Raw genomic sequence first — 27,148 nt, forward strand, 5'->3', positions numbered from 1 at the left:
ACATAAGGCCTAAGATATGATATCCCAAAAATCTTTTGTCAAAGTCTACTCTACACCTAGCGCTGGCGATTTCATTTTTCACAGGTATAAAATGCATGATTTTAGCAAACTGACTGGCGCTAGGTCTAGAGTAGACTTTGACAAAAGATTTTTTGGATATAATATCTTTGACCTTATGTGTTTAAATTGAAATATGCAGAAGAGCTGAAAACCTGCACATTACTGAGATATTGTTAAAACCGCCGTGCTACCGTTATCTGTTGATATTTTACATGCCTGGCGCTAGGTCGCCAGTAGAGATAGAGAGCTGAAATTTTGTACATTTATTTCTAGGCCCCTAAAGTAACTTTTTAGGTTAGCAGAAGATTGAAATTCGAAAAAGGGTATTTTCATGAAAAGATCTATTACCCATACAACCTCGCAACCAATGAATGATCGTCATACTTTAGAGTAAACATTATAGGACCGTTCCATCCCCCCCCCCCCCCCCAGATAACAAAATAACAAAATTTTAACTTATATCGTGTATTTTTGGCAATGCTATTTTAACATTACATATCATTTATCTTCATATGGTTTACAACTTCAGAATAATTAGAGTCATTTCATTATTAACTTTTCTTTCATAATAATATCTACCTCATTCTTTGTTAAATGAAAATTGTTATCAATATATAAAATGTAATGAAATCACATGAAGATAGGTATATATACTTATCTGCTAAGATAGGTTGACTTATATGGATTCACATAGATTTTAATCTTCATATTCTTATGAAAGAAAGTTACATTTTTATGAGTGTTTATATCTCTAATAAATTAAACAAGATTGTAGCTTTAGTTTGACTGTGGTAGGGTTCTTTTTCTCACATTAACATGCATATTTTTCATTTTTTATAATTATACAAAAGGTTGACTGTCTCTCTTTTAGACAGATCATGCAAAAGTTTGATTTTTGCTAGGAAAGTTTGTAATGATTTTAAAAACCATACAGTTTTCTCGAATGCCGCGCACAATACTTTTATTGGCACGTTTTCTCTTGGTAGGATTTTAAAATCATTACAATTTATTTGCTTAGTTGCTCTCAATTTTTTGCCTGCCTCACACATTAATACATTCTTTTACTATAATTTATTAAAGCTGCAGTAGGAAAAGAAAAAAATTCTAAAGCTTGTAATATTATTCAGAAATATTTAATATGATTTAAAACATAGGCAATTAAAAAAAATAAAGACATATTCATAAATTCAAAATTAAAAATAAAATAATTGCAGCTGACAAAATTTGAATACTTGGGAGGATATTTTAAAAATTAAATGAGACTAACCCTGATAATCCTATAATTTCAGAATTAAAATGAATAAAAAATTAGAGCAAGACCTAATTATGACTGTCTGAAAAAGGTTAAATTTTACAGCTGTTCTCGAGTAGGAAAAAAAGTATTTGATATATGAATATCTAGACACACACATGTATGCAGTTTTAGTTGCTAGGACAAGGTAAATAAATATCACCTTTACACAGAACAGCAAAAAAAAAACATTGGAGATTTTTCAATGTTAATTTTTGTTTTGATTTAATTTCCCTGAAAGTAGAAAATCCCGAAACATTCGGTTTTTATGCTGGATTGTTATTAAAGTTTATTTTTTCTAACATTGAATATTGCTTATTTTAGCTGTAAAGTGAACAGGCGTATAAGAGAAAAAATGAGTAAGATAAAAGGAGTTTGCTACTTAGAAAAGGGGAAAGTTGCCTTTATTTTCGGGGAAGGGGGAAGGTGAGTGACCTGACCGCTGTAAGCCTCTTAATACAAGCTACAGCACAATTCAATCATTCAAAAGGTTTGAAAAATATTTTTATATGATTAATTAAAAAAATATTTTAACTATTATAAAAATTAGATATTATTACGTTGTTGTGAACAATTAACATAAATTGTGATTTTTATCATTACATCAAGTTCTATGGTTTGGTCAACCCAAAAAGTCTCATAAAACTGAAACTTAAAAGTACAATAATTTATAAGTAATTGCTACAATAAAAGAAGGAAAAATGGCAAAACAAATGATAAAAAGTCTCTTGAAATCTTGGTTATAAAACTTGATGGCATAAATATTGCAAATGTCAGTCTTTAACAAAATATAAAAGTATTCACTATTTGGAAAATTTGGCTTTTCATGAGAAGTTGTAAAAATAACAAAACTTTGGAAGACTCTTTGGGAGCTTTTGTTTTTTAAAATATATTTTAAAAAATTAACTTAAAATTTCAAATTATAAAAGATATTGTCATTTTTACAACTAATATTTTTTAGCCTTCCTTAAACTGAAAAAAAAAATTTATTTTAAGACTTTTATAGGGTGAATAAATAATAGTTTAGGAGAATTTAGAGAAAAGTTGTTTTAGGTTACAAAATCAAGAAGTGTTAGTAAGGTATTTTGTTGAGGATTAGTTTCATTGAAAAAACACCCTGCATATAAATCTTGATTTTGGATTTTAATTTTCACAGCACAATCAACTTTAAACTTGGAAAAAAAAATTGGTAAAGAAAAGCAACAACAAAAAAAGAATTATACATGTTACTGAAAGATATTTAATATTATTGATATTATACTTAAAACATATTTTACATTTACAATAATTCTGAGATTCAAATTAGCATTTGTAAACAGATTTATATTTTATATAATTAAATGATTTTTTGTAAAAAAAATAAGCCAGTTTTTTATCACACTATGTAAACCTATTTTCTCAAACCCTTATATCATATCCTTAGAGATGTGGTGCCATTAATTTGAAAGGAATATAAACTTTCACCTAAAGAATTGTACTAAAAATTGCAAATATAGGAAAACATTTGAAATGTAAAATTAAATTAAGGGCTTATGGATTTGTATTGAATAGTCTGTAATATTTAGAACTATTACTGATGAATTCATGGCTTACAGGTTTGATGGTTTGTTTATTTGTGATGTTACTTTGAGTGTGATTTTTTAGGTAAATATGTGTTTGCATGTGTTTATGTGTAGGATGGCGAAGGCAAGCTAGGTAGGTAAAATAGTAAAAAAAAATATTTCATTTTCTCCCAACATTTAACCACAATCAGTTATCTAACTAATTCAGAAATTAAAATAATAAAATGAAATAATAACCTAAACAATTCTTTTTAATAATTATTACTAACAATTTTATCATAACAAAAATAATGCTTCTTTTCCTCATGCTGGATGAGTGAGAGGAGGGGGGTGGGCTGGGGGTGCGGGGCAGGGCAAAGGATTAGAGTTGATTCATTGATTGGTTTTCAGAGAGAATTATTTACCTCTCAGAAATCTTGACTAGCTCAACTCTTAGATTCAATGTTGCTGAAAAATTTCTTGGTGCTTAAGGGTCCACCGCCGCCGGACTGACCAGAGCCGTCCGACGCCGCCTTAAGCTTTCCGCTGCCGTCATTAGCCCCAGAACTGCCGCCGCTACCGCCGATAGATATGCCAAATTTGAGACCCTGCAGCCCCGTAACCATACTCTGTTTGCCCGCCTCTAGTGTGAGACCCAGAGTCTCTTTGGCATCACGTTTACCGCCGCCGGCAGGGTCTTTTTTAGCCGCCGGACCAACAGCTGGTTTGTTGGGGGGTACTGGAGGTGGGACGCCTTTGCCTAAACCGGGTACTTTCCGGTTGGCAGCAACTAGGTTTCCCGCCCCCATACTAGATGCAGAATCCGCTCCTGTCTGCTTTCTATTGACTGCGTTTCCTGCGGCGGATGTTGCCGTTTTATTAACACCGCCAAGGTTATTGCTGCCCACCGGTTTGACAATCTAAAAAAAGAAAAACTCATTAAGATTGTTTGCAAATTTTGTAGAAATATAAGCTTCTTTAAGAAAAATTAAATATAAAGTGTGTTTTATATTAAATCTTGAAAAGATAAAATTACAATGCACTTTTCTTAACTGTCCACTTAGTAAAATAATTAAAAATAAAACAAAAAGCTATAAATTTAGTTGTCCGTGAAGAGAAGCAAAAAAAAGATGGTGATACAAACAGTAAAAAAAAACAGAAAACAATGTACATCATAGCGGTTTATTTAATTGCAAGGACGTCCAAGCTTTTTTTAAGGAGGGTCAAATGAGCGGGTTCTAAGCTTTAACCTACTTGATATTTTAAATTTTTGGGGGATTAAAAACACCTTTTCCCCTCCTCCCTGAACGTCTATTAGGATTTGGCAACCATTTGTTAATACTAAGCATTAATATGATGGAATCCAACAATCAATAAAAATCATGTTTTAACAATAATAAGCTGAAATAACTGTTTTTGATGGCGGAAAGGGTTAAGTTATTATTGGTTAATGAATTTCTTATAACCCTCTTACTTCAAATAATCATATTCATACCCCCTAAAACTTAATTATAACCTAAAACCAAGTACGTTCCAGAAAAATTCAATTAAAATTCAATTGCTGAGTTAAAGGCAAAATATTTTTCTCTCGGTGCAATATCACTGTCATTTACTACTTTCAGACGATGTACTGTCTTGTATAAACACTTGAGCAAAATGACTTTGTATAAAATTTTGTGGTGACAAGAAACAATATTGTTCAATGTTCATAGGCGCAATCCTTCCCACTAACTAACTATTTGACCTTTTACAATTATTGTGTTTGGTAAAAGAAGTTGGAAAGATGAATAAGGGGCTTTTAAATAATGAAATTAATTTCCAAAAAAGAATAATCTCTCCTCCAATATACTTCAGGATAGAATAATGTATATTTTTATTGGGGTAATGTTTGTTAATTTAAAATTAGTTCATTATGTATCCCGAGTAAAAAATACTCGCTGGAATTAAAAGAGAATATAAAGGTATTCTATTCTTCAATAAGGTATACTTATCGTCTACTTATACTGAAGCTTATATGGTTACAACTATTCATGTTTAATGTTGTTTCCCCATAATTTAGTGTACTATGCATGTAGATGCTACAACAATGTCAGGTATAAATTGAAAATTCACTTCCTCACATGTGTCCTATTATCAAATCATTTGAACTGGACATTGGACTGTAAGTTACACTGGTACCCAAAGTTTTTTAACCACATTTTCGCATACTTTGATTAAACAATGTTGGGCAATTTTATTGAATTTATTTTGGTTGGTTCCAAACTGAAAATGTCCAACTAATTAATTTTGAAAGAAGGGAAAATTTTGTTTATTATCAATGGGTATGCAAAGGCAATTTAATGTTTGGTTTCTTCTTTTTGTATATAATATTTTACGGAATGGGAGGTACACCTAAATGTTTAATTAGACAAATGAAAGCTGAAACAACCAGCCGTTTTGTTTCATATGTAGATAAATTTTAGAGGATTTTAGTTTAGGTAAAAAGTACAAACTGTATATAGTTTATTATATTAGTTTTAACAGAGGTTTTATTTGCGGATTTTTTATTGACACAACAAACTATAGAAATAACATTTTCTAAACAATGATCTAGATAGAAACATTCCAAAAACGAGATATTTTCAAAATAAAACTTTACTACCTAAAAACTGATAATTTCTTAATACAAAAATTTGCACAAACAAAAAATGTTTTAAAGAAGTTGAGAAAATTACTGAGCTATCGAAAACATCTCAATTCAATGTTAGAATTTAAGAAGTTTGATCTATCTATATTATCTCTAATATTGTGCAGTATTTTATGTTTTACAGGAAGTTAGGAAAATACTCTTGCTATTCTAAAAATTCCAATCATTTCAAGATAATGTTTAGAACTTTAGAAACATCGCGTGAGATAGATAGATTGAAAATTAAGAACATAACTTAATTCAAGAATAGATTAATTACTTTTAAATTCTTTCTTTAAGGGTAGAGGGTACGTCTAATGTATTTTTTATAGTTTAAGATAAGGATTACTAGACTAGGTAATAATTTTGTATCATGATAGAATTTTTGTACAAAAAATGTTCTAATTTTGTAAGAATCTGCTAAGCAATGTATTGGAAAATTGTGGTGAGTAGAAATATTGAAATTTTGTCCATAGTAAGGTTAAGATTGATGAAAACTTATTTCTATGGGATTAATTTTATACTTAATATAAGAAAAATGATAGCGCAGCATGAAACAATTAATATTTATTTCGAATTTTTTCAGTCAGAGCCACTCTTATAACTTCGATTTACAAAAGAAAGAAAATTTTATTTTAATCAAATAAGAAAGTGTTAGACTTGTAACATGATGTTAAATAAACGAAAAAAGGCATTTATTATTTAACATTAGTTTAAAGAATCATGTGTCTAATTTTAATGATTTTGATCATTATTTTTTTCAAATATTGCTGAAAAAATAAGTTTTATGTAGTTGTGTAGATATCAAGAGAAATAAAAAAAAACTAGGTAGGATTTATCCCTTTTATGTTTTTAATAAAAATCTTAGTTGCTACAAACTCCTTTGAATGTAACGTTGGGCGGATTATTGTTTCTTTTTGGCCATCTAGATCAATACATCTAATGGAGAATTGTATTGGGGTAATAAACAACAATCAAGAAAAGAACGTGTCCTAACTTTTGTGATTTAAAAAAAAAATAGCTAGTCGGTGCTTTTAGTAAGTAGTAGATGTAAAATGATCCATAGAATTTAGATAGATATGCAATCGTTTTTTGAAGACTCTTATTTTTGAAGTAATTTAAGTTTTTAAAAAAATTAAGCTGGTTTTATGGTACTAAAACGCAACAAAAAAGAAGGAAATTGTCATTATGAGCAAATTAGTAAGATCTTTAATTTAACACCTTACTTTTTAAATTCTGTTGAGTAATTATTGAAAAAATCTATTTTGTTGAACCCCGGTGAATCAAAACTTTGAACTTTAAAGCTCGTTAAAAAAATTACAAAAGTTAGGACACGTTCTTTACAGATCATCCTTAACATTATAAAGATCATTGTCTTAATTCTAAACTAAATTTGTTGCTTAATGTTGTATAGACTCGACCTAATTAGTCAATAAATGCTTTCAAATAAACATTAATCTCTTTCTTTTACCTTCTTTCTAGTTTCAGACATGATAAGAAAAAGCTAAAATGTAATGTTTTCATCAGTTTTCTTTTTATTTTGATTGGCCCATGCTAAAACGCCCCTAAAAATACTGATTAATTTGTCCAAAGAAAATTCATTGCCTCCAAATGCTTACTTTAAAAACCAAATGTATTGTTCTATTTATTTTTTAAAACAAAAGATTGATAGGCAAAGTTCATTGGTCTTAAATTTTATGAATTTATCTTTAATAGCAGCAGAGAAAATAATCTTTTCCCATAGGTAAACACTAACAAACCGTCAAAAATATCTGATACTTCACAATAAATTTTTCTGACAAACGACAATATTGACATATAGAGTACCTTCGCTGGTAAAATGTTTTTTTTTGAGGGGGGGGGGGGGTTGAAAGAAGGTGCCCAACTGAAACAAGAAAGATATTTTGATTCTTTCTTGTTAAGTGAAACGTAAGATGTAAATGACACTTTCTTTACGTCTTTTCTCTCAAGTCACTTTCAGGAATAATATTTGGGAGAAGCGAGGCTTCTATATAAATTCTGTACATTTTCACTTAGTATTTATATGCATATTAGGTAGAATCTGAATTTGGGTTGACCTAGCCTTACATAAAAGTAGCGCGATTTTTGTCAATGTATTTGTACCAAAGGATATCGCTAACCGCTGGACCGATATGATACTCCTTTACAGTGAAGCTTCTTTTAGATCCAGTAAAATTGTATCACAATTTCAATGGAGGCTATCTCCACCTTCCCAATAGAAAAAATATCCGCCAATAAATTATGTTTATTTTTATTTTAAACTAAACCCCGTAGCCGCTCTTGAAACTTATATTGCGAGAAATGTTAATCGAAATTTGTAAGCTAACTTTTGCTGCGCTTCTTATGGATATAATTGTCCTTGTTATGAAGAGAACTTACAAGGATTTATTTTCCTTCTTCTACATAAATTAATTCTAGTTTATTCTTTTTAGTGGTAGCAAAGATACTCTATACTGTTAATGTCCGTCCGTCTGCAAAAACGGTGTAGAATATTTTCTTAGCTATAATTTAAAATTTCTTGTGAAAATTCCTATGACCAATTATCATATCTACACAATTACATTGTGTGTTCGTCTATAAAGCTATTTACTTCAAATTTATGAGATTCGCAGTTTTTGATGTTGTCATCATTGTTATAAAGATTAATGAAAAGCCAGACCTAAGTTTGAATTTATATTTATTCAAAGTTAATTTATAAGTTCAGCGTTCTGTGGATAAAAGATTTAATTTTAAACTTCACGGCTGACTCTAGTTGTAAATAAAAATCTGGTTATTTTCAATAGTTAAATTAAAATTGGTCGGTCGGTTGATCGGTTTCTTGCCGTATTGCAATTAAGTCTACTTACACAATTCCCTTTTTCATTATCTATCCCTCTTTTTCCCTTAGTCCTTCTCTTTTTAGAGGCATGTGCTATATCTACCCCCAGATGATAGTTGGTTTTTTGCACAAACTTTTCATTAAGCAGTTATCGCAAATTTTTGTGCAATTTTGGCTTTCTGTGAAATAATAGAGAATAGAATGTTAGAACAAAACTGATAATAAATGTAATTAAAAATTTTAAATTTTTAAAAAAAATAATGCACCAAATGATTTTGTGAATAGATTTTGAAAGTGTTTAAATTTGGTAAAATGGTAAACAAAAGATAAATAAATTAACTTTCAATAATTGCTATCAACCAAATTAATAATATGTTAAACATTGATTGAGGAAGAAATATTTTTTTTCAAATTCAATAAATCTTCTTGTTTCACAATTCAAAGTCTAATCTTTGTACATTACTTAATTTTCTCTATTCTACTGTTTTGTAAGGATAATTTAGTGAGAGGATAAGATGAAAAGTTGAGAGAATTCATTCATTTTTCTTGATAACACAAATTTTACAAGTTTTAGCACAACTTAAAATATAGAAAAATTCTTATTATTCTACCAGTTATATAAAAAGAACTCCCTGTTTGAAAAATATGTTTGTTACGTTTTAGAGCTAAACGACTCAAAAAAAAGTTTTCAAATTAGGATTAGGGGATGTAGCTGAGGGTGAGAAGGGGAAACTTAGTCTTAGATGTTGGTTTAAAAGCAAAATAAGAGATTCTTCCCCTAAAATATTTTTAGAAAATAACAGAACAATATGCCTCCCAATTTGAAATATTATTCACATTTTCAATATTGGAATTTTGATTGATTTTGTCGTCAGTTTGCAAAAACAAGGAAATTGTTGTCCATTAAGTTGCATATCGTGCGCGAAGACTTATAATCGCATACCTAGAAATCGTAAGAATAAAAAAAGTGGAAAAAACAGTAAAAAAGGGCATTCTGAATATTTATGCATTTCTATGCTCAAACATGCCTCATAGTTATGGGAATCGACACAGCAAATATAAGTGTCTAACTTTAACAGCGGCCAATTAAAGTTTTGTTTTGTTACGTACTAAAATATAGGCGAAAAGATATTTAAATAATATAGAGAAGCTGCGTAAATGTTTAAATGTTCAAACATTTTTTTATAGTGCAGCTACTCCATAATAAGGGCAGTTCTAAACGTCACACTTCGTGATATTACTAAATAATGCATATTCTAAGCAGCAAGATACAATGAGTGCTACTTAAACCTCGATACACTACGCAAAGAGATACAGTGGGTTCCAATTTTAACACCCAAACTCCATACTTAACATTGAAATAAATAGACAAGACTCTCACCCAATTATGTGGGACAAACAACTGCAAAAAAATATTGAATAACCCTAGTATGAGATGGTGACAATCTCTGTTGAAGCCAAACAAAAAAATAAAAGTTCAAATGATAAGATTAAAGTTATGATATCATTTTTTAAATTTATATAATATCAACAAATACATAAGGTAAAAAAAGAACAAAATCGTACACAACAGCGAAGCTTGGCAAACCCTAGGGGCGAAAAAAAAGAAATAATTATAAAGTAGCAATTCGTTAAACAAAAAAGTATCAAAAACACACTATTTTCTGAACTAGTTAAACAAAAATTGTTATAAAATAAGTTATATTGCAATTGTACTTTAGCATTGTCGTACTTTCTTCTAAATATTAATTATAACAAGCTTATAAACATCATTAACTAAGACTCTCTATTAAATTATTGAATTAAAATTAATATGGAAATTTGATAAAGCTAAATTCGATGCAAAAACAGTTTTAACTATAAATATTAAAATGAACTGTAGGACAATTTGATAATGATAAAATATTTGCTAAGCTTCTTTAATTGTTTTTTTGTAAAAGGTTTGAAATCGATAGGAAATCTAAATAAACCATATAGCAATCCTTTTTTTAAATCAAATTCAAATATTTATTGGGACAAAACAACATATACATTTAATAATCAACATTTATAAATAATAATTACATTGCATTAAGAATTTATTAATAAACTATTCCTTTTATAAATAAAGAATACTATAGGTTTAACACAATATAATACAAGTATCCAAGGATATTTTTGTATTATTCAAGCTACTAATGAATCTATGATTCAACTCTATTACATAAAAGCAATGATTAAGCAAATATAAAATGCACAGAATAGTTTTTGCGTACCACAGACTTCAAAATTGGTTTCTATTTCATTTTACGCACTTTTGCTATGATGTTTCTATTAATACAACAACTTTGTATTTTTGAAAAAGTTTGGTGAAAAATTACTTTTTTGACTTGAGCAAAAAGTTCAAATATTGACAAGCAAAATTATAACTAAAGGCATTAATAATTTAATAATGTTGTACATTCTGCCGCCAAATCGTTAAATGACAATGACAAAAAGAGCTGAGTCTAGAGGGAATTGCCTTGGCCCATAAACAAGCTAATCTCTATATGATGCATAATAAAAACTTCAAGCTATTAGATGGTTGTTTTCTTTTGTAATAACTATGAATGTGTCAATTAAGATATCTTCAACACTTAGACAGATAGATCTACAGATTGTCCTTCCAAGGACTTGCTTGAAGCTATTATGCGGAAAAAAGTGTAAGTGTATGATTAATCTACACTTAAAAAGGTTTTAAAGTCTTAAAAATAAGTTTTTAAAATATTTCCAATAAGTACTAAAATTTCAACTTGTTTGTAGAAACAGAAATGTTTATGCAATAAAGTATGATATAAGAAATATGTTGGTCACAAATGATTCACCAATCACAAAGGAAAAAATGAGGCCAAATTAAGTAAGTGCAATAAATTTTTTATAGCTAATAACTAGGGTTAATCTATAAAATTTTTGCAGATTTTTTCTCAATATTCAAAACATACTGTAACTACCTACATGCTTAATTTGAATGATTTTTAAACACATTATAACAGAGAAATATCAAGAACCTTTTTTGATTGCTGTATGATTTATTAAGATCTGAGGAATGGATAGTATCTGACCTGTGAGTAAATATCTGAAGGAATAAGATCTTGGTCTAGATGAGAGAGTGGCCCAGTCGTTGGCATCATGGCAGGGTGGGACACCTGGCTGAAACCACCTGAAATATTAGGATATTATTAACAAGGGTGGGGCACTAGTAGTCGTTGGCATCATGGCAGAGTGGGGCACCTGGCTAAAATTAGATTATTAATGTTAGAACATTTGAAATATGCAGAAAGATATTTTAGTTATTTTTACTACTTGTTTTTTACTGTAAATCCACGTACAATCTATTTACAAGAATTACAGCAAAATAAGTGCCTACTTACACAAATTTTTACAAAAAAAAACATATTTTTTTAGGTGGCAAAAAAAGATTTAAGATGATGTATGATCTTATGTAAATTCCTACCTTCACCAACTATTATCCTTACTACAAACATTTTTTGCTAGTTGATCAGTTAAGCATAAAATAATGACAACAGTCATAGTAAAAAAAACAAGGAATTATGATTTATTGTTCATAAGTAGAGCAGCTGTAACAAGCTTTAAGAATGAAAACAAGACAATGCATGATAACTGAAAAATTAACCATATTTTGTGACATTAATTATTTTAAACAATCTGTGTTCTAAACTTTTAAAGTCCGTAAAATAAATAATGTGAATTTACCTAACGATATCATAATGAATCTAGGATCAACTGTAGGAAGTACTAACTTACCCTAGTTACAGAGTAGCTATGCTTTTATAATGTTAAAAAAAGGTGGGTGGATCCAAGATAAACTGAAAACAATGAAATCCATTCATTTCAAAATTTTGTAGGTTAATAACTTGCAAAAATATAAATAAATTAAGCCAATTCTTCTTTAAAGTGTCTAAAGCAGACAAAGTCCGCCGTTTTTGAGGTCTTTAAGGCTATACAAATAATGAAAGATCATTAAATTAAATTTTATACCTAAATGTGCTCCTTAATGAAGGAAATATTGATATGTATGATGATTAATTTAATTAATGCTTAGTTAATGTATAATTAGAGTTAAATATTATTTATTTGTATATTAAATAATTAGAAGACTTTATTTGTATCCACGAAATATATGAAAAAAATCACATTGTCTTCAAGAAGCCAGAAAAATGCTTGAATTATAAAACAACCTGATATGAATATATTTAAATTTTCACATATATTAATATTTAAAATAAAATCTTTTTCTTTTATTCTACATGTATTAAGTAATTGGAAGTTTAGTTTAGTTTTTCTTTCTTGGCAGGTTTAAGGCTATATTATGTAAGCTAATTCAACCTCTCTCCTAAAATCCCAAGAAGCTCGGAGCCCAACGAACAGAGCAAAAAACTAGCCATAAACTTTTACACAATTTTTATCAATGAATAATTCAATTTAACTTTTGCTTTACAATATTGTAAAACAAAGAAATTCAGTGTCAATTTGTTTTTGTTTTTTTACTAAATAAACAAACAAACTTGAAAGTATTAGTGTTATTTTTGTATTTTTAAAAGCGTAGCTCCTCTTTTGAAAAAATCTGTCCGTTATTATGGCCAAACATATATGCCTCTATTTTTTGCTATGAAACTTTACTATTTAAACTTATATTGTAAAATGAAAATTTAATATAAACTTTAAAAATTTTTCAATTTTCTTTTTTTTATTTAATATGTATTATCAGGGATATAAATGGATAAGACAATAGCCGATAAATTGATGTTCATCCCTGATGATGATACACAAAATTACCCCTTCTGAAGATTACAATTAGTAGCTGGACCATTTGGACACTTAAACTAATGAAGCATTCAATCAAAATTCGATAAAAGTCCCCAAAGTTGTTAAGCCAACAAATAAATGTTATTATAAAACTTTGGGGACCGGTGTAATAAATAGCACAATGTCCCCTCCCTCCCTGATGATTTACAGTTTACTGTTCTTCCTTTTCTTTCTTATTTTTGGTGTGGAACATAATCGTCCTTGTAATGTAGATATCTTCTAAACTGAGCTAGGAAACTACTTAATCTTGGATAGAAAAGTTTTTATCAATTACTTAGTGCTTAGATTGGATAAATTGCCTCATAGATAGATAATACATTTGGATATAATGTACTAATCAAGAATTTTATTGGTGTAGCCTTCCATATGATTTGGGTATGTTGGCACTCAATGACGAGCACGGTTCTTGCAAGGGGTGTGAGCAGAGCACAATTAAAACCCCTCTTGCAATTTGAATTTTTAAGTTTTAGGTGAATGTACTTTTTCACACTGAATCTATTGGCTATTTTTATATCTTTCTATTTATATGATCTTCAAAATCTAAATTTTGTTAGCTTTTTGCTGCCCTACTTAAAAGCATAAATGTTCTTTTATTCTACATATATGTATTAATTTATTGTTTAGTTTTTATAATACAATATAAAACATGGCGTAATTTACACATTTTATATAAACATACCTAAAAATAAATTTAAAGTAAAGTAAAACTTTAATATTAACAGGAAAATTAAAGGGTATTAATAAGAAAAAGAACCAAAATTAGTTTACTGTAATACTTAAGACCTAAAGTCATCATTCTATATTAAAAAGTAGGATATTTTTTTTTGCCTGAAGCCAAAGATCTCGAAAAATGCTATACGAATTAATCATACATTTCATGGAAGCTTTATACATGTCTTGGAATGGTTTTAGGCTTTTTCTGACATTCATCGCTCACACTAGAGGCAAGGGGCAAAACAATTATTATTTAGGAAAATAAACTTTGTTTTGACATTATTATTGAATAATTTGTCTAATTTGAAGCTAAAACAAAATCTACATACAAAGCACAATGTATACATTAACACTACTAACCTACATTATCAAACTTTTAGGGATAAGACCATAAAAGATAAAATATTTCTTCCTATTCTAATATGTGTACAATACCTACTGCCTTTTGACGAGTAGAAGATTTTTCAAATTTTATAAAAACGCCATTGTCCTTTCATTCCCTGCATATTATATAAGTATGCATGTATGTAAAACTAAAAATAGCCATATTTCATAATTGTTTACATATTTTTCGGTAATAAATAACAGAGTTTGTTACAAAATTAGAAATATAAAAAAATAGCAGAGGGGGTAGATGTAGTATTCTCTTATGGCCTTATATCTTTGATAAATATTTTTTTGGTGTATTTTTTGTCTAGGGGTAATTTATCTTGAGAGTGTTGTGTTACACTCCCCCAAAATAGTTATAAACTTTACCTAGACCTATGAAATGCTTCAATTTAAATTAGAACACTGTAGCTTCAGCGGTTAGCGAGATCCTTCGATACAGACCCAGATGCTGTTACTTTATTATAAGCATGAATTTAAAATAGAAAATGAAATTCTAAAAATAACCCATCTATTAAAAAAGATTAAACCTATTTACATAGAACATTAGGTATATCATATATTATATTATAGAAATATTTTTATTTCTCGTAAGTGGAAAAGAACCCCCTCCCCCACTCACACAAGCACATATATTACAATTTGCTCTGCTTCCTTTGTCTAAGTTTTTAGCTGTTTTCATGTCAATATTAAAACGAAACGATAAAGTCTTGTCGACAATATGTCAGCCATTACCACTTTTATTTCATTTAATGTCACAAAGTCAACATGGACAATTAAAAATGTATGTCATCACAAAGCTTTATGGTTGACATGTGTCCACATTAGAGGTTAGAAATAATTTGAAGGGTAAGGCTAACGTGGTAAAGGATCTTGTCTAAAATTCTCGTGCATTATATTAAATATCTTGGGATAATATTCATAATTTTACATTCATAAAAGAACACATTTTCTTTTACAAAAAGAATTTCATTCAAGCAATGACGTTTTTCTAGAAATAAAATAACAACGACGCGGTAGCTGGTTCTATAATTAGGTTTGTAATTTATGATTAAATCGTCCTATTTATATAAAACATTTAAGTTTCCCTAAAATAAAAAAATTTAATTGGGTGTAAAAACACAATAAAATCCATACTTAAGTGACAATAAAGTACTTTAAAATTATCAAATTTTTATGATTAATAAATGAAATTTGCTAAACTCTATGACACAGATAATTTAACAGGAAAAGATTTGATAAATAGATAATTTGTAACTTGTAAAAATTGTAAACTTTTTTCGTCAGTCTGTCTGTTTATCCAAAACACCATCGGGGAGAAAATAAGATGTTACAATGATAGAGGCATTGAATTTCCCTAGAAAAATAGTATCTACTTCTCAATTATTATTTTTTTATCCATCCACATATGTATAAATATTTTTAAATTTTGCGCTTCGCTGATTATTACTGTTCATTTTTGTTTGTTAAAACTTATTCCTGAAATATCAAATATTTTTAAAACAATTTGTCTCCTTGACTTTCTTTCTAGGACAAAACTTATTCCCCAACGTATTTCTATGATTATGCTATCCAGAAAAATCCGCATAAGTCAATTATTTACGAAAAAACCTAATTGTAATTATTATTCATTGATCTATATTAATAGAAATAAAAAACTTTTTATGTGACGTTCTAATGCCCTTTTTGATGTCCCTACAAAAACACACAAAAAAACTAGTAAAACAATTTCATTAAAGTATTGCTAAACAAACAATCATTTTTTAAGGTATAAAAGACAGGTCTTTTGTAATGTTTTAATGTTGATTTCTAATTTGATCACAGTTCCATTATCAAAGAATAATTACGTTTACCTCTAAGATATTTCAGCTTGTGATTCTAATTTCTATTATTATTTAATTTGTAAGAATATCAAAACTCTTGTTGTTTCTGTTTCTATTCTTACGTCAATATAATGAATTGTTATAATTATAAAATGAGAATGGTAAATAGGATTATTTAGGTGTGGCATCACTTGCGCATGTTGTCATATATGTAACGTGTCTGATATTATAAAAAAAACACAATTGCAAATGAATTATTGGGGGTATTTATATACAAGGAGCAAACTGAAATAAAGCAATTTGTGCTGTAGTAATTATTAACGGTTTTGAAGGTGTGAATGATGTGTTTAGCAGAAGTAATAACACACCATGTTATAAATGTTCAAAATGTATATAGTGCTATTTTTACCTTTTTTGTTTAAGTATTTTCAAAAATAGGGAAATTTTCAGAGATCTAAAGGGATAACACAATGGCTGAGAAATAGATATATATCCCCCAAGTTAATACATAGTTACCACGTCTGTAAATTACAATTAGTGGTTGAAACGTTTGGACAATCAACTTAATAAACCAACCAATCAAAATCCATTAAAATTCCCCAAAGCCAACGAATAAGAAAACGTTATTATAAAACCTTGGGGACAAGTGTAATAAACAGCTCATTGTCCCCTTTCTCCGTCTGGGAAAATGTCCACAATTTTTAGTTTGATGAAATAATAGTAATATTCTTTGTTATTTCTTTGTATCTTCTTCCCTATATTTACTCCAGGAATAAGGTATAACCAACAAGCAAAATAAATCTAAAATAATAATTGGGGGGCAAATGGAGAGGTCGTCAATTTTACGATGTGTTGCCCCCCAACGACCGCTGAAAAACACGTATAGGTTTCGTGATTTTCTTCCGATTTGATTTCGTTATTGGTATGAGCTGTATTTACCCGATATTCAATATCTTTATTATATTACGCATAAGGAAGTCCAAGAGCTTTTTTTTGGGGTGGGTGGGAATCTGGATACCTGGGGAACCCCAAAATTAGTTTTGGGAGGGGTGGAAGAGGGTAAATAGAAACTACTTTATACACCCCCCCCCCCCTTCCTTTGTTTGTCCTTGATTAGGCCATAAAATCTAATTTGAATATTGGTAATATTATTAGTAAATATTTTAAAACAAGAAATAAATAAAACTGTGTTGTGTACACTTTATTAATAGTAATATTAATATCTTTATGTAAATAAAATATATGTACAATTATTTGCTTAAAGTAATATTTTTAGAAGCAAAGTGTTCTATATTTATAGTGTATTCGTCCATTTAAGAGATTGCTCTGTAAATTGATGTTTGTTATAATTGTCCTGACAATTTCAAACCTTGCATGAACATTCTTTTATCCATAAATTATTATCTCGAAAGCGTAGCAACTCTTTTTAAAACATGTATGTACGTCTGTACTAAACATGTTGATTATTTGTTCAGACTTACGTGTCAAAATATTAAAAGGAATGTCATTGATTAAATTCGTGACTGTTTTATGAGCCAAGATTTCATTAATATTGTCATTCCTGTTTTATAAATTTTTTCTCCCATAGAAAATAAAATACTTGTTGTTTTATTTTTAACATACGTTCTAAACTAATATTTTTATAATTGTTATGTCGACTATTTGATGTATTAATATTTAAATCTTGGATTAATTTTATGTTTCTATGCACTATAGAAATCTTTCTTAATTTGATAAAATTAGGAAACATTGTCTTTTTACTAAAAATAATAATGCTAGTTACTTATAATTCCTTATAATTCATACTTTTTATCATATTCATAAAATAGAAACTTCAATAATCACAGAATAGGTCATGAATGTATTGTATTCCCTAAAGCGTTTGATACTTCAAAAGTTTTTGAAATACTTGTTAAATTTCCTTCATGAAAATGCTCCCTTTTAAATGATTTCATAATTTATTTTGTTAATATTTGAGACTAAAATATATCAAATTACCAAATTATGATTTTAAAAATTTGCAATTAGCGATAAAACAAATATTACCTAACAAGAATGAAAAATTCCACTGTAAAATTTAACATTGCAAAACCTGTACATTGCAAAAACTATTTACTATGTTTTTTAACATTTTTATGGAGGGAATTGCTTTATAGTTATACATTGCATCGTATTATAGACATCGTTCCTTGGATATTAAGATTAAAACAAGTTTTACGATATCTATTTTAATATTCCTGGAAAATTGTCTGTAATTCGATGCTATACATGATTTTTCAATATGGCTGAGAACCGGTTCAAATCCAGCGGATAATAATCGGTTTTGAAGCCATACTGAGAAGGTTTTTATTTGTATTAGGAAAATTGATGAACCTACACGCTTCTTTTGTTTAGAATGACGTTATATAAATGTTTCTCTATAACTTATCACCTACGTCCAGTATACGGTTACATACATATAGTGATATAGAGAAGCAGCGATTCTCAAAAACTCTTTCTTATCTCTCATGTCCTGTTTACTTAATTGTTGTTTAACTTGTCAATAAATAAAATTGTGATGATAAGCGCTTAATTAATGCAAACAAATCACCATAAAACAAAGTAAAACTATTTTGTCTCCAACCTCTTCAAATTTAGATACAAAATAAGTTTGAATTTTATGCATAATAATTTTGCCTAACAAAGCAAACAAACAAACAAAAGGACGTTTAAAAATATGGAGCAACAACACATGTAACACGGAAGCATCGGAATATTATTTAAAAATATAACTTAAATAAATTAATAATATGAAAAGGTTTACAATGCTTCCCTTATCATATTGTGCCTCTTAGTCATAGGAATTACTACTCCAAATTATTAGATTATTGTATCATGTACGCATAGCTGTAAATTGAAATCAACATATTCAAAGTAAATGCACGGATTTTCAGATAAATATTACAGAGAGAGTACGCTTTACTTGCCCAAAGCTATCCGTTACAAACAGACGAACCAATCCTTAAAGTAGTAAATACTCGCATCTGACAAATAATAGTAAAATAAAAAATGTGTAGATGTTAGATGGATGGAGATAAAGAAAAAAGGTGTGATATAACCTCCGCATTAATATAATCAACCAATTTGTATTAAAGATCATAGTTTCAAAATAGTTATTTTATAGAAACCGCAGATTATTTTACTATCATTAATTCTAAATCAACCCCTTCAAATGTTAGTTATTGAAAACGCAATGAATTAAAATAGATTGTTAAAAATCTAGCCTTGCTATTACGTTATCCGGAATCATTATCATGTATCTATATTTTGCAAATAAGAATAATTAGGTAGCTTTTTTTGGTGCAGAAGTGATATTTCACCATAAAAATAAACTGCTGAACAGACAAAAATTAATAAAACTTTTATTAAGAGAGATGAGAGGTAGAAATAAAATTGAACAAATGAAAAGGGGAAACAAATGTTTTCTTGCTCAGATTTAGATGCAAAGCTTCTCTAAAAGCTCTACCTAAATTGATTCAACGAGTTAAAACCTTGGGTACTAAAAACATTTTTTTTAAAAAGAATTTGTTGCCTCTAATAATCTGTAATTAATAATGTAGTAAGGTTTTTTGTCTGAAGCTTAAGATCTCAATAGCAATTGAACTAATTTGGTTCTCTATTGTAGGTAGGCTTTACATATATATAATTCACGTGATGGTTTTAGGCTATGTTATTTTCAGATTTAAGTCTTTAGATGGTTTTAAGCTATTTTTCTTGTCTCTAGATGCTAGGGGCTTAGTTAATAGTTATTTATAAAAAGCTACTTCTCCATTTTGTCTTGTGATATCATTTATCATTCCTTTCCTTCGACTATCTTAAATCGCAGCTGAAGTATTATTTATAATTATAGAGTAAATATGCTAACTGGGAGAAAATGTTAGAGGGAAGGTATGAAATAAGATTAGCCTGATTAATCTTTATTAAAAGGTTCTCAAGAGAATAACACAAAATAAAAAAGGGAAATTATTTATCTGGAAAACATATTATACAAATTAGATAATTTTTTTTCTTAACTAGTTTCTTCGTCCATAGCCTTCAGGGGAAGGCAGGGAATTTCAGGAAAATAGACTAAAACCATCCCAATTTCTTTTTGAATCCTTCCCTGAAAAGCACAACCAGCAATTCCAAGATATCTAGCTTAAGATAAAAAACTTACTACTTTATATTGTAGGATATGTTCAGTCTTCAGAACAAATAAATAATCCTCAAAATTATACTTATTAATTATGACAAGAATAATACAGCAACAACGTACAATGTGACCTATCCTTGCTTCTTTCTTATATGGGATCTTTTCCATAATTAGAGGATTAAAAATACAATAATTTGCCATTCCCATTAATATTAGGTTAAATTGTAGAAGAAAAAAAAACAGAAACGTCGAGGATGATAAAAGTCCCTTTACAGATTATGACGTCATTCGATAGAAAAGCCCATGAGAGGCGAGCATAAATTTTATACTGGCCTCTCATTGGCTATTTTATCGTATGACAGCATAATCTGTGGAGGGACTTCAATCATCTTCAGAAACGTCCTATTAAAATAAAACTTCAAATCTAAGCTTGTAGCAATTTAAAAATTGGGCAACCCACATTTTCTTTTTTTTAAAGAATCCTTTATATTTTGTCAGTTTAAACTTTGTACTTTTATTTTAATTCTTAAGTAGCTAGGTATTTATTTTATTGTAAATAAAAAGCTTTTCTTTATAACATGATATTTTTTACATATAATCTTTATCTACCTAAAGTAATTTTAAGGTTTAGTGCACTTCTTAAAAACTTTCATATTTTAAATTGACAAAATTCATTAATCTACCCTTCAGATAGAATGAGTGATATTTGAAATAGTGCTTTATAAAAGTACATTTAAAAAATCAGAGGATAATCTAATTGAAATAAAACTTTGCCTACAAATTATCAATCAGTAGGTAACAATTTATTTATTAATAGATAAAAATAAATTTTCAGTAATGGATGAGAACATTATTTAAACAGCGACGTACCTGAATTACTATAATTTTGTTGATGATACTTTGAGGATTGACCGGTTGAATTCTCACTAGCACCACCGCCGCTGCCCGTCAAACTATTCCCCACGTTGCCCGCCCCATGACCGGGCACTGACCGGACAATGGGGTTGCCCTGGGTAGCACGACTAGTTATGACCGAACCGCCGCCCGTTGTAACTACTGTTCGTGGCATTGTATTTGTTCCACTGTTATAACCGCCGGCGGAATTATAAATATTATTACCGGATTGGTTGTGTAAATAACCGCCGCTCATTGAGTTCACAAGGGAGGCGGAGTTGTTAGCCAGCGATATATTACTGGCGCCGCCGTACGTAGAGTACACAGGATACTGGCTGCTCGACACAGCCGCCTGTGTTTGGCGGTTCATTGCAGAAAGTGGGGTTGGCGAGACTGATTGTTGTTGCTGTTGGCTAAGAGAATGCGGGTTGGGGGAAATACCGGGGCTGTTGCTAGTTGTGGTGGCGGCCGCGACGGCCAACAACCCGCCGACTCCGCCGGGATAGGGTGGCGGCGGCGAGGCCTGGCTCATGGCGACGCGATGCGCCTCAGCCAGCTGCTTCTTAAAATGCTCGACGTCAGCGCGCGCTTTGCGCAGCGCTTCCTCCATATCACGGAATTTGCGCTCGTCCGCAACCAATTTATCCCTAGCATCAAATGATATTCTATTTTTTTACTTTTTTATCCTTAACTACCTATTGTAAATATAAGAAAATTTACTTTTTCTAAATTAAGGCTATAATATAAAACTAAAAATATGTAATGGCTAACTAGTACAGAATTAAATTGATGTAGTTTTAGCAGAAACTTAGATCCAAAATTGAAAAGAAATATTAGATACCTACCTAGTGAAAAATAAATATTTCACTTAAACTCCTAAGTTAACCTAATTGCACGACATATACCTGAATAAGAAAATAGAAATATCATTCATGCCTAAGCTGCTGGCGTTCGCTGCCAAATTGACACAAATGTTTCTCAAGCTCGGCTTCCATGGCCAGGGACCTCTTGCTCTCCTCCTCGAGTCCCACGGCCATCGTGTCCATTTTGCCCTTCTCCTCCTACACGTTACAGGGGTGTTTTTGTGTCAACATTTTTAAGATTCAAATAAATCATATAAAACAGTAGGTAAGTTTTGAGTGTCTAAAGCTTAAAATTACAATGACCAGGTACTAAACTGATCGACTCTTCCTTTAAAAGTCTTGGGATGGTGTAAGGCTATTTTTATGCCGTTTCCTATCCCTTCAAAAAAACGGAGCCCAAAGGTTAGTAGTACTAAAAGATTATCATTAGATTTGAAAATAAGAAGTCTACTCTTTTACCCTAAATAAGAATGTCTGTGAGTAGTCTAAAACGTGATTGTCTATTATGTTTACCCACTGTATGGACTATGGATTGTTAAACAAATTTTACTTGGAATACTCGATTATTTTTTCTTTGTTCTCAATTCATTTATTTGTATTTCATCAGATACTATTAATACTATTCTTATTCTTATAATACCAAATATTGGTTCTATATAAGATTGCACCTATTAAACATAATAGCTATTACTTACTGATATGATAACATAGGTAAGGTTAAGTTAAGTAAGTCGATGCTAATAATAATGTCTACTCTGAGAGCAGTGGCAAGTCTCTTATCGTGATTAAGTAGTGATAAAATGTGTATAAAATTCCAATTTTGCTTCACTTCATTTGACACAAAATCCTGCCTGTAACATTTGGGCAAGATCTTCACTCCGCTTTTTCTCCTCGCGGTAAAGTTTATGCAACTTTTTACGGTCAGACAAGAGGACAAGCACTATTTGCTTCTGCTTCGCTTTCTCCTCCTCAAAGTTGGCGGTGACGTCTTTCAGCGCCGCCTCCAACTTTTGTTTTTCCGCCAGCTCTTTCTCATAATCGTCTTTATACCGGTTTCGCTCCTGTTCAAGCTCGTAGTTAAGGGTGGCGGCTGCAGCTATCTCCGCCGACGTCACGGAAGCATTTTCACCGTCCGCGCCGCCTGACTTGGAAGCAGTTATGGCGGCTACGCCGCTAGCTAAGGTCACCTGACGATACTTTTGCCGCTCTGCATGTAAATCGTCCAGTGCTTTTAACCGCTGTGATTCACTTTGCCGCAGACAATCAGCAATTTTAGCAGCAGCTGCTCTCTGCTTTTCTATAACAGCCTGAAGGGCGGCGATTTCACTTTCCGCGCTCGCCGCACATACTTGCAAGCTCTCTTCAACATGGTTAGCCTCGCCACCGTGAAGTTTATCCCGCTGTAGCGCACTCAGGGGACACTGTAAAGGTGGAGCGGACGATATCGTCGACTGCGGCTTGTTATCGCCGCTACTTGTCGAATACGAATCATTAGCCGCTGAAGGAGAACATTGTGTTGAAGGTTGATGCAGCCGCGAAGCGGCTGCTGTTACGTGGAGGCCGTACAGCACACGTTTCAGCTGCTCTGATTTGAGGGCCGCGATGGCGATGTCCCTGGCCTGGAGCTCCCCCTCCAGGTGGCTGAGCAGCTCCAGCAGATCCGTCCCCTCCACATCCAGCTTCTCAGATCCTGCAATAGAAATATAGTTAGATATAAAGATAAATAGAATGTTAAATTTATCAATGGAGAAAAATGTAATCTTATGAGTTACATATATTAGTCATTGTAAATTCTATTTTATTTTATTTATAAATATATTGAAATAGAAATAGATAAATATATAGATAAAGGTACCTAATTATTATAAAAACGTGAAATATTGCTGAAAACAAAATAATTCAATATAAAGGGATAAGTGTAAAATCATAAGGTTAATAAAAGTTGGAAGTCAATTAAACTGTTTTTAACCTATTTTTTTATCATATATCAAAAATATACTATGACACCAGTAGAATCAGACTGCAGAGCCCAAATTTGAATTAAGTCCCCAATAAACTTTTTTTGGGGGATTTAAAAATCAATTTTATATGTTGCTGTGATCATTTTGATGGAAGCAAAAGCATTTTTTAGTTTGGGGTTAAATTGTTTCTTACAGAACAATTTGATGTGATTCAGATTATATCAATACAATAATAAAAACTCTACTCTGTTCGATGCAAATAATTTTTTTCTAAAACAATAATTTATATAGAAGAAATTTAACATTAAAATAAAACATATTATTCTGAAGTCTGAACCAATTAGAAGCCTTGTTTTATTTCAGTTTTTTACAATTCAAAAAAGAGTGTTTTCACAAAGTGACTTATTTCCAATGTAGTTAAATAATTTTTATTTAATTAAAATGAAAAGAATGAAAACTATACACATAAAAGATACATGCTTTTAAAAAATATTTAAAAAAATAAGTTTGAATAATCTTATATTTTATCATATTTGTATATGTGACAAAAAAAAATTTGTTGTATTGCGTAAACATTTGTTGTCATCTTTCACTATTTAACCCTTTACAGCCAATTTTTTTGTGTTTTAAATAAGTGATGGAAAACAAGCACGATAAAGTTAATTCATTGATATATTGTAAAGAATTAAGTTTTTAATGAATTAATTTAGATGAAATCAAAAGGCCTAATTTTACTCTATACCAGAATACTATATATATGAAGCAAAACACTCTAAAAGCTACGAATTTTACCCAAATAAAAAAAGACCTTTTGCTCTGATCAAAAAAGACCACAGCAACAGTAAAATTAATTTTTAAATCCCCTCAAAAAAGTTTATTGGGGACTTAATTCAAATTTAGGCTCTGCAGTTTAATTCTACTGGTGTCATAGTATATTTTTGATATATGTTTTAAAAATAGGTTAAAAACAGTTTAAAATCTGTCTTTTATGTAAGAAACAGAAATATGAATTGATAAAAAGATATATGTAATAATATATAAGAAACTAGGTATGACATTATCAATCAAAGCAAATAGTTTTAATTATTTTTTTTTAACAATTTTTTCTAAATTTAAGTTAATTTGTAGAATTGTTTTAAATAAGCAAAATAGGTATGTTATGGATTTTACATATTTTTATTTTAAGAGATAAGTTTTATTTTAATTTTCAGTTTTTATGACTAATAAAAGTACTTTCATAAATAGTGTCCTTTCAAAAAGAATATTTTTGCTACAACAAAAACAGTTCTTTGTCGGATAAATTTTCTCCATTCTTAAATAATTGCTTCAAAAAGCGGATTTGAGCCTAAAAAGTACATAGTTTGGTCAGAGATAATGCCAAATCCATCTACAGTCAACACATTATTTTTATTTCACCATTCCCTAAGATCAATATATGTATTACTATTATGTAATATGAGTCATAACAACCAAATAGTTTACAACGGAAATTCCTTTCTCAAAAAAGCCCATTTTTTGTTCAAATCATTCTCTTAAGTGCAAAAGGTTGAAAAATTATCATTTTTGTATCCCTAGGTAACAAATAAATTATTTAAAAACAATCTTTATAGTTTTTCATATTATGATTTATCAAATTAGTAAAGAATATTTATTTATCGCATCATAATAATAAAATGAATGACCTGAAGGTCCGGGCTATTAAAACTGTTATTAATCTTATCATTTTTATTTAAATGTTTTTTGAAATTTGTCTGTTATACGATGCAGAACATGATTTTATTGGCTGTGAACCGGTTCTAATCCACCAGCGGATGATAATCGATTTCAAAGCCACACTAGAAAAGCCCATATTCTTATTTTAAATCCATCTAGAATTTTTATATATTTTAGAAATTTAAATATATAAAATGGGAAAAATATCTTTAAAAGTTAATAGTTGCATTTAATTATATTTTTAAGTATTACCTGGTTATTTAAAGGGAGAAGTAGGTTTCGGGTATAATCCGTAAAGGTTAGGTATGTGTTTTAAGTTAAAAACAGTAGTAGAACGATAAAAATTTATGTTAACTTTAAAAAAAAAATTGTCTATAGTTCTTTTCAATAAGAAATATACATATCTGGTGAATATCATCGTTCTACCACTATTTTTAAGCCTTAAAGCACACACCTTTACGGATTTTACCCGAAACCTACTTCTCCCTTTCATAATTTTTGTGTAAATATTGTATATATTTGACTGTTTTCAAATATCCAAAAGGTTAATATACTGGGGTCAACATTATTCTAAAGCGTACCTTTAACTTTTATATTTTAGTAATTTTCTTAAGTATTTACAAACCTGAATCAGAATGTCAAGTAACTTATGAAAATTTTATTCTTTTGGCTGTTTTTATTTAAATATCAATCTAAAGGCTATTTACATAGGGTAAACAGTTTTTATCATAGTTTAAACTACTTTAATTCTAAACCATAATTCAAATTCTATTGTTTTATTTATTGTTTTTTAATTCTAGCTGCATGATATTTCCTATTACGTCTGTCAAAGCAGTAGATTGAAAGACATTTTCTCCAAAATTTCCTTTTTCATATATTTCTTTACCATATAGGAATTTAAAGGGGGTTAAAACCAAAATATACAACTTATATATATGTATAGGTATAAAATGTTATTTTAAAAATATTTGATACATACCTCTAATTGCATTGCTTATTTTGGAGAGTGTCGCGTTATTTCTCTCCTTATTATTATTATTAACAATCTTTTCAGACATTATTTAGATAATGTTGAGTCTTATTATTCAGGTGGCAGAGTTGACCGGGCTGTAGGGCTGGCATGTAAATCCTGAGCACGCCCCCACAGATCATAATTGTGTGTGTACACCATTAGAACTCATAATCTAATTTATTCATCACTAATAATATTAATATTTGTTGTTTTAATTAAAAATTTCAGTTATCACTGCGATGATGAGTTGCTACTCTACATAACATATATGTATGTGTGTGTGTGTGTGTTTATTATAATTCCGCCATATTGGATTAAACCGACTTTACTTACATACATACATATATCTATCTATAACAATATATATTA

General features: G+C 29.7%; 1 protein-coding gene across 1 annotated transcript; it reads right to left on the minus strand.

The window, feature by feature from the left end:
- Nucleotides 1-509: 509 nt before the first annotated feature.
- On the minus strand, nt 510-27,148 carry Naus (cortactin binding protein N-terminal like nausicaa). Its single transcript, XM_080159036.1, has 6 exons — nt 26,747-27,148; nt 22,945-23,783; nt 22,167-22,291; nt 21,207-21,877; nt 11,477-11,574; nt 510-3,812 (listed from the first exon to the last, which is right to left on the minus strand). Exons 1-6 carry the CDS (start codon nt 26,823-26,825, stop codon nt 3,339-3,341), a joined length of 2,286 nt encoding a protein of 761 aa, XP_080015162.1. The 5' UTR covers nt 26,826-27,148; the 3' UTR covers nt 510-3,338.

Source organism: Acartia tonsa, chromosome 1 (assembly GCF_053477335.1).
Source record: "Acartia tonsa isolate MP-2025a chromosome 1, ASM5347733v1, whole genome shotgun sequence".
Lineage (NCBI taxonomy): Eukaryota > Metazoa > Arthropoda > Copepoda > Calanoida > Acartiidae > Acartia > Acartia tonsa.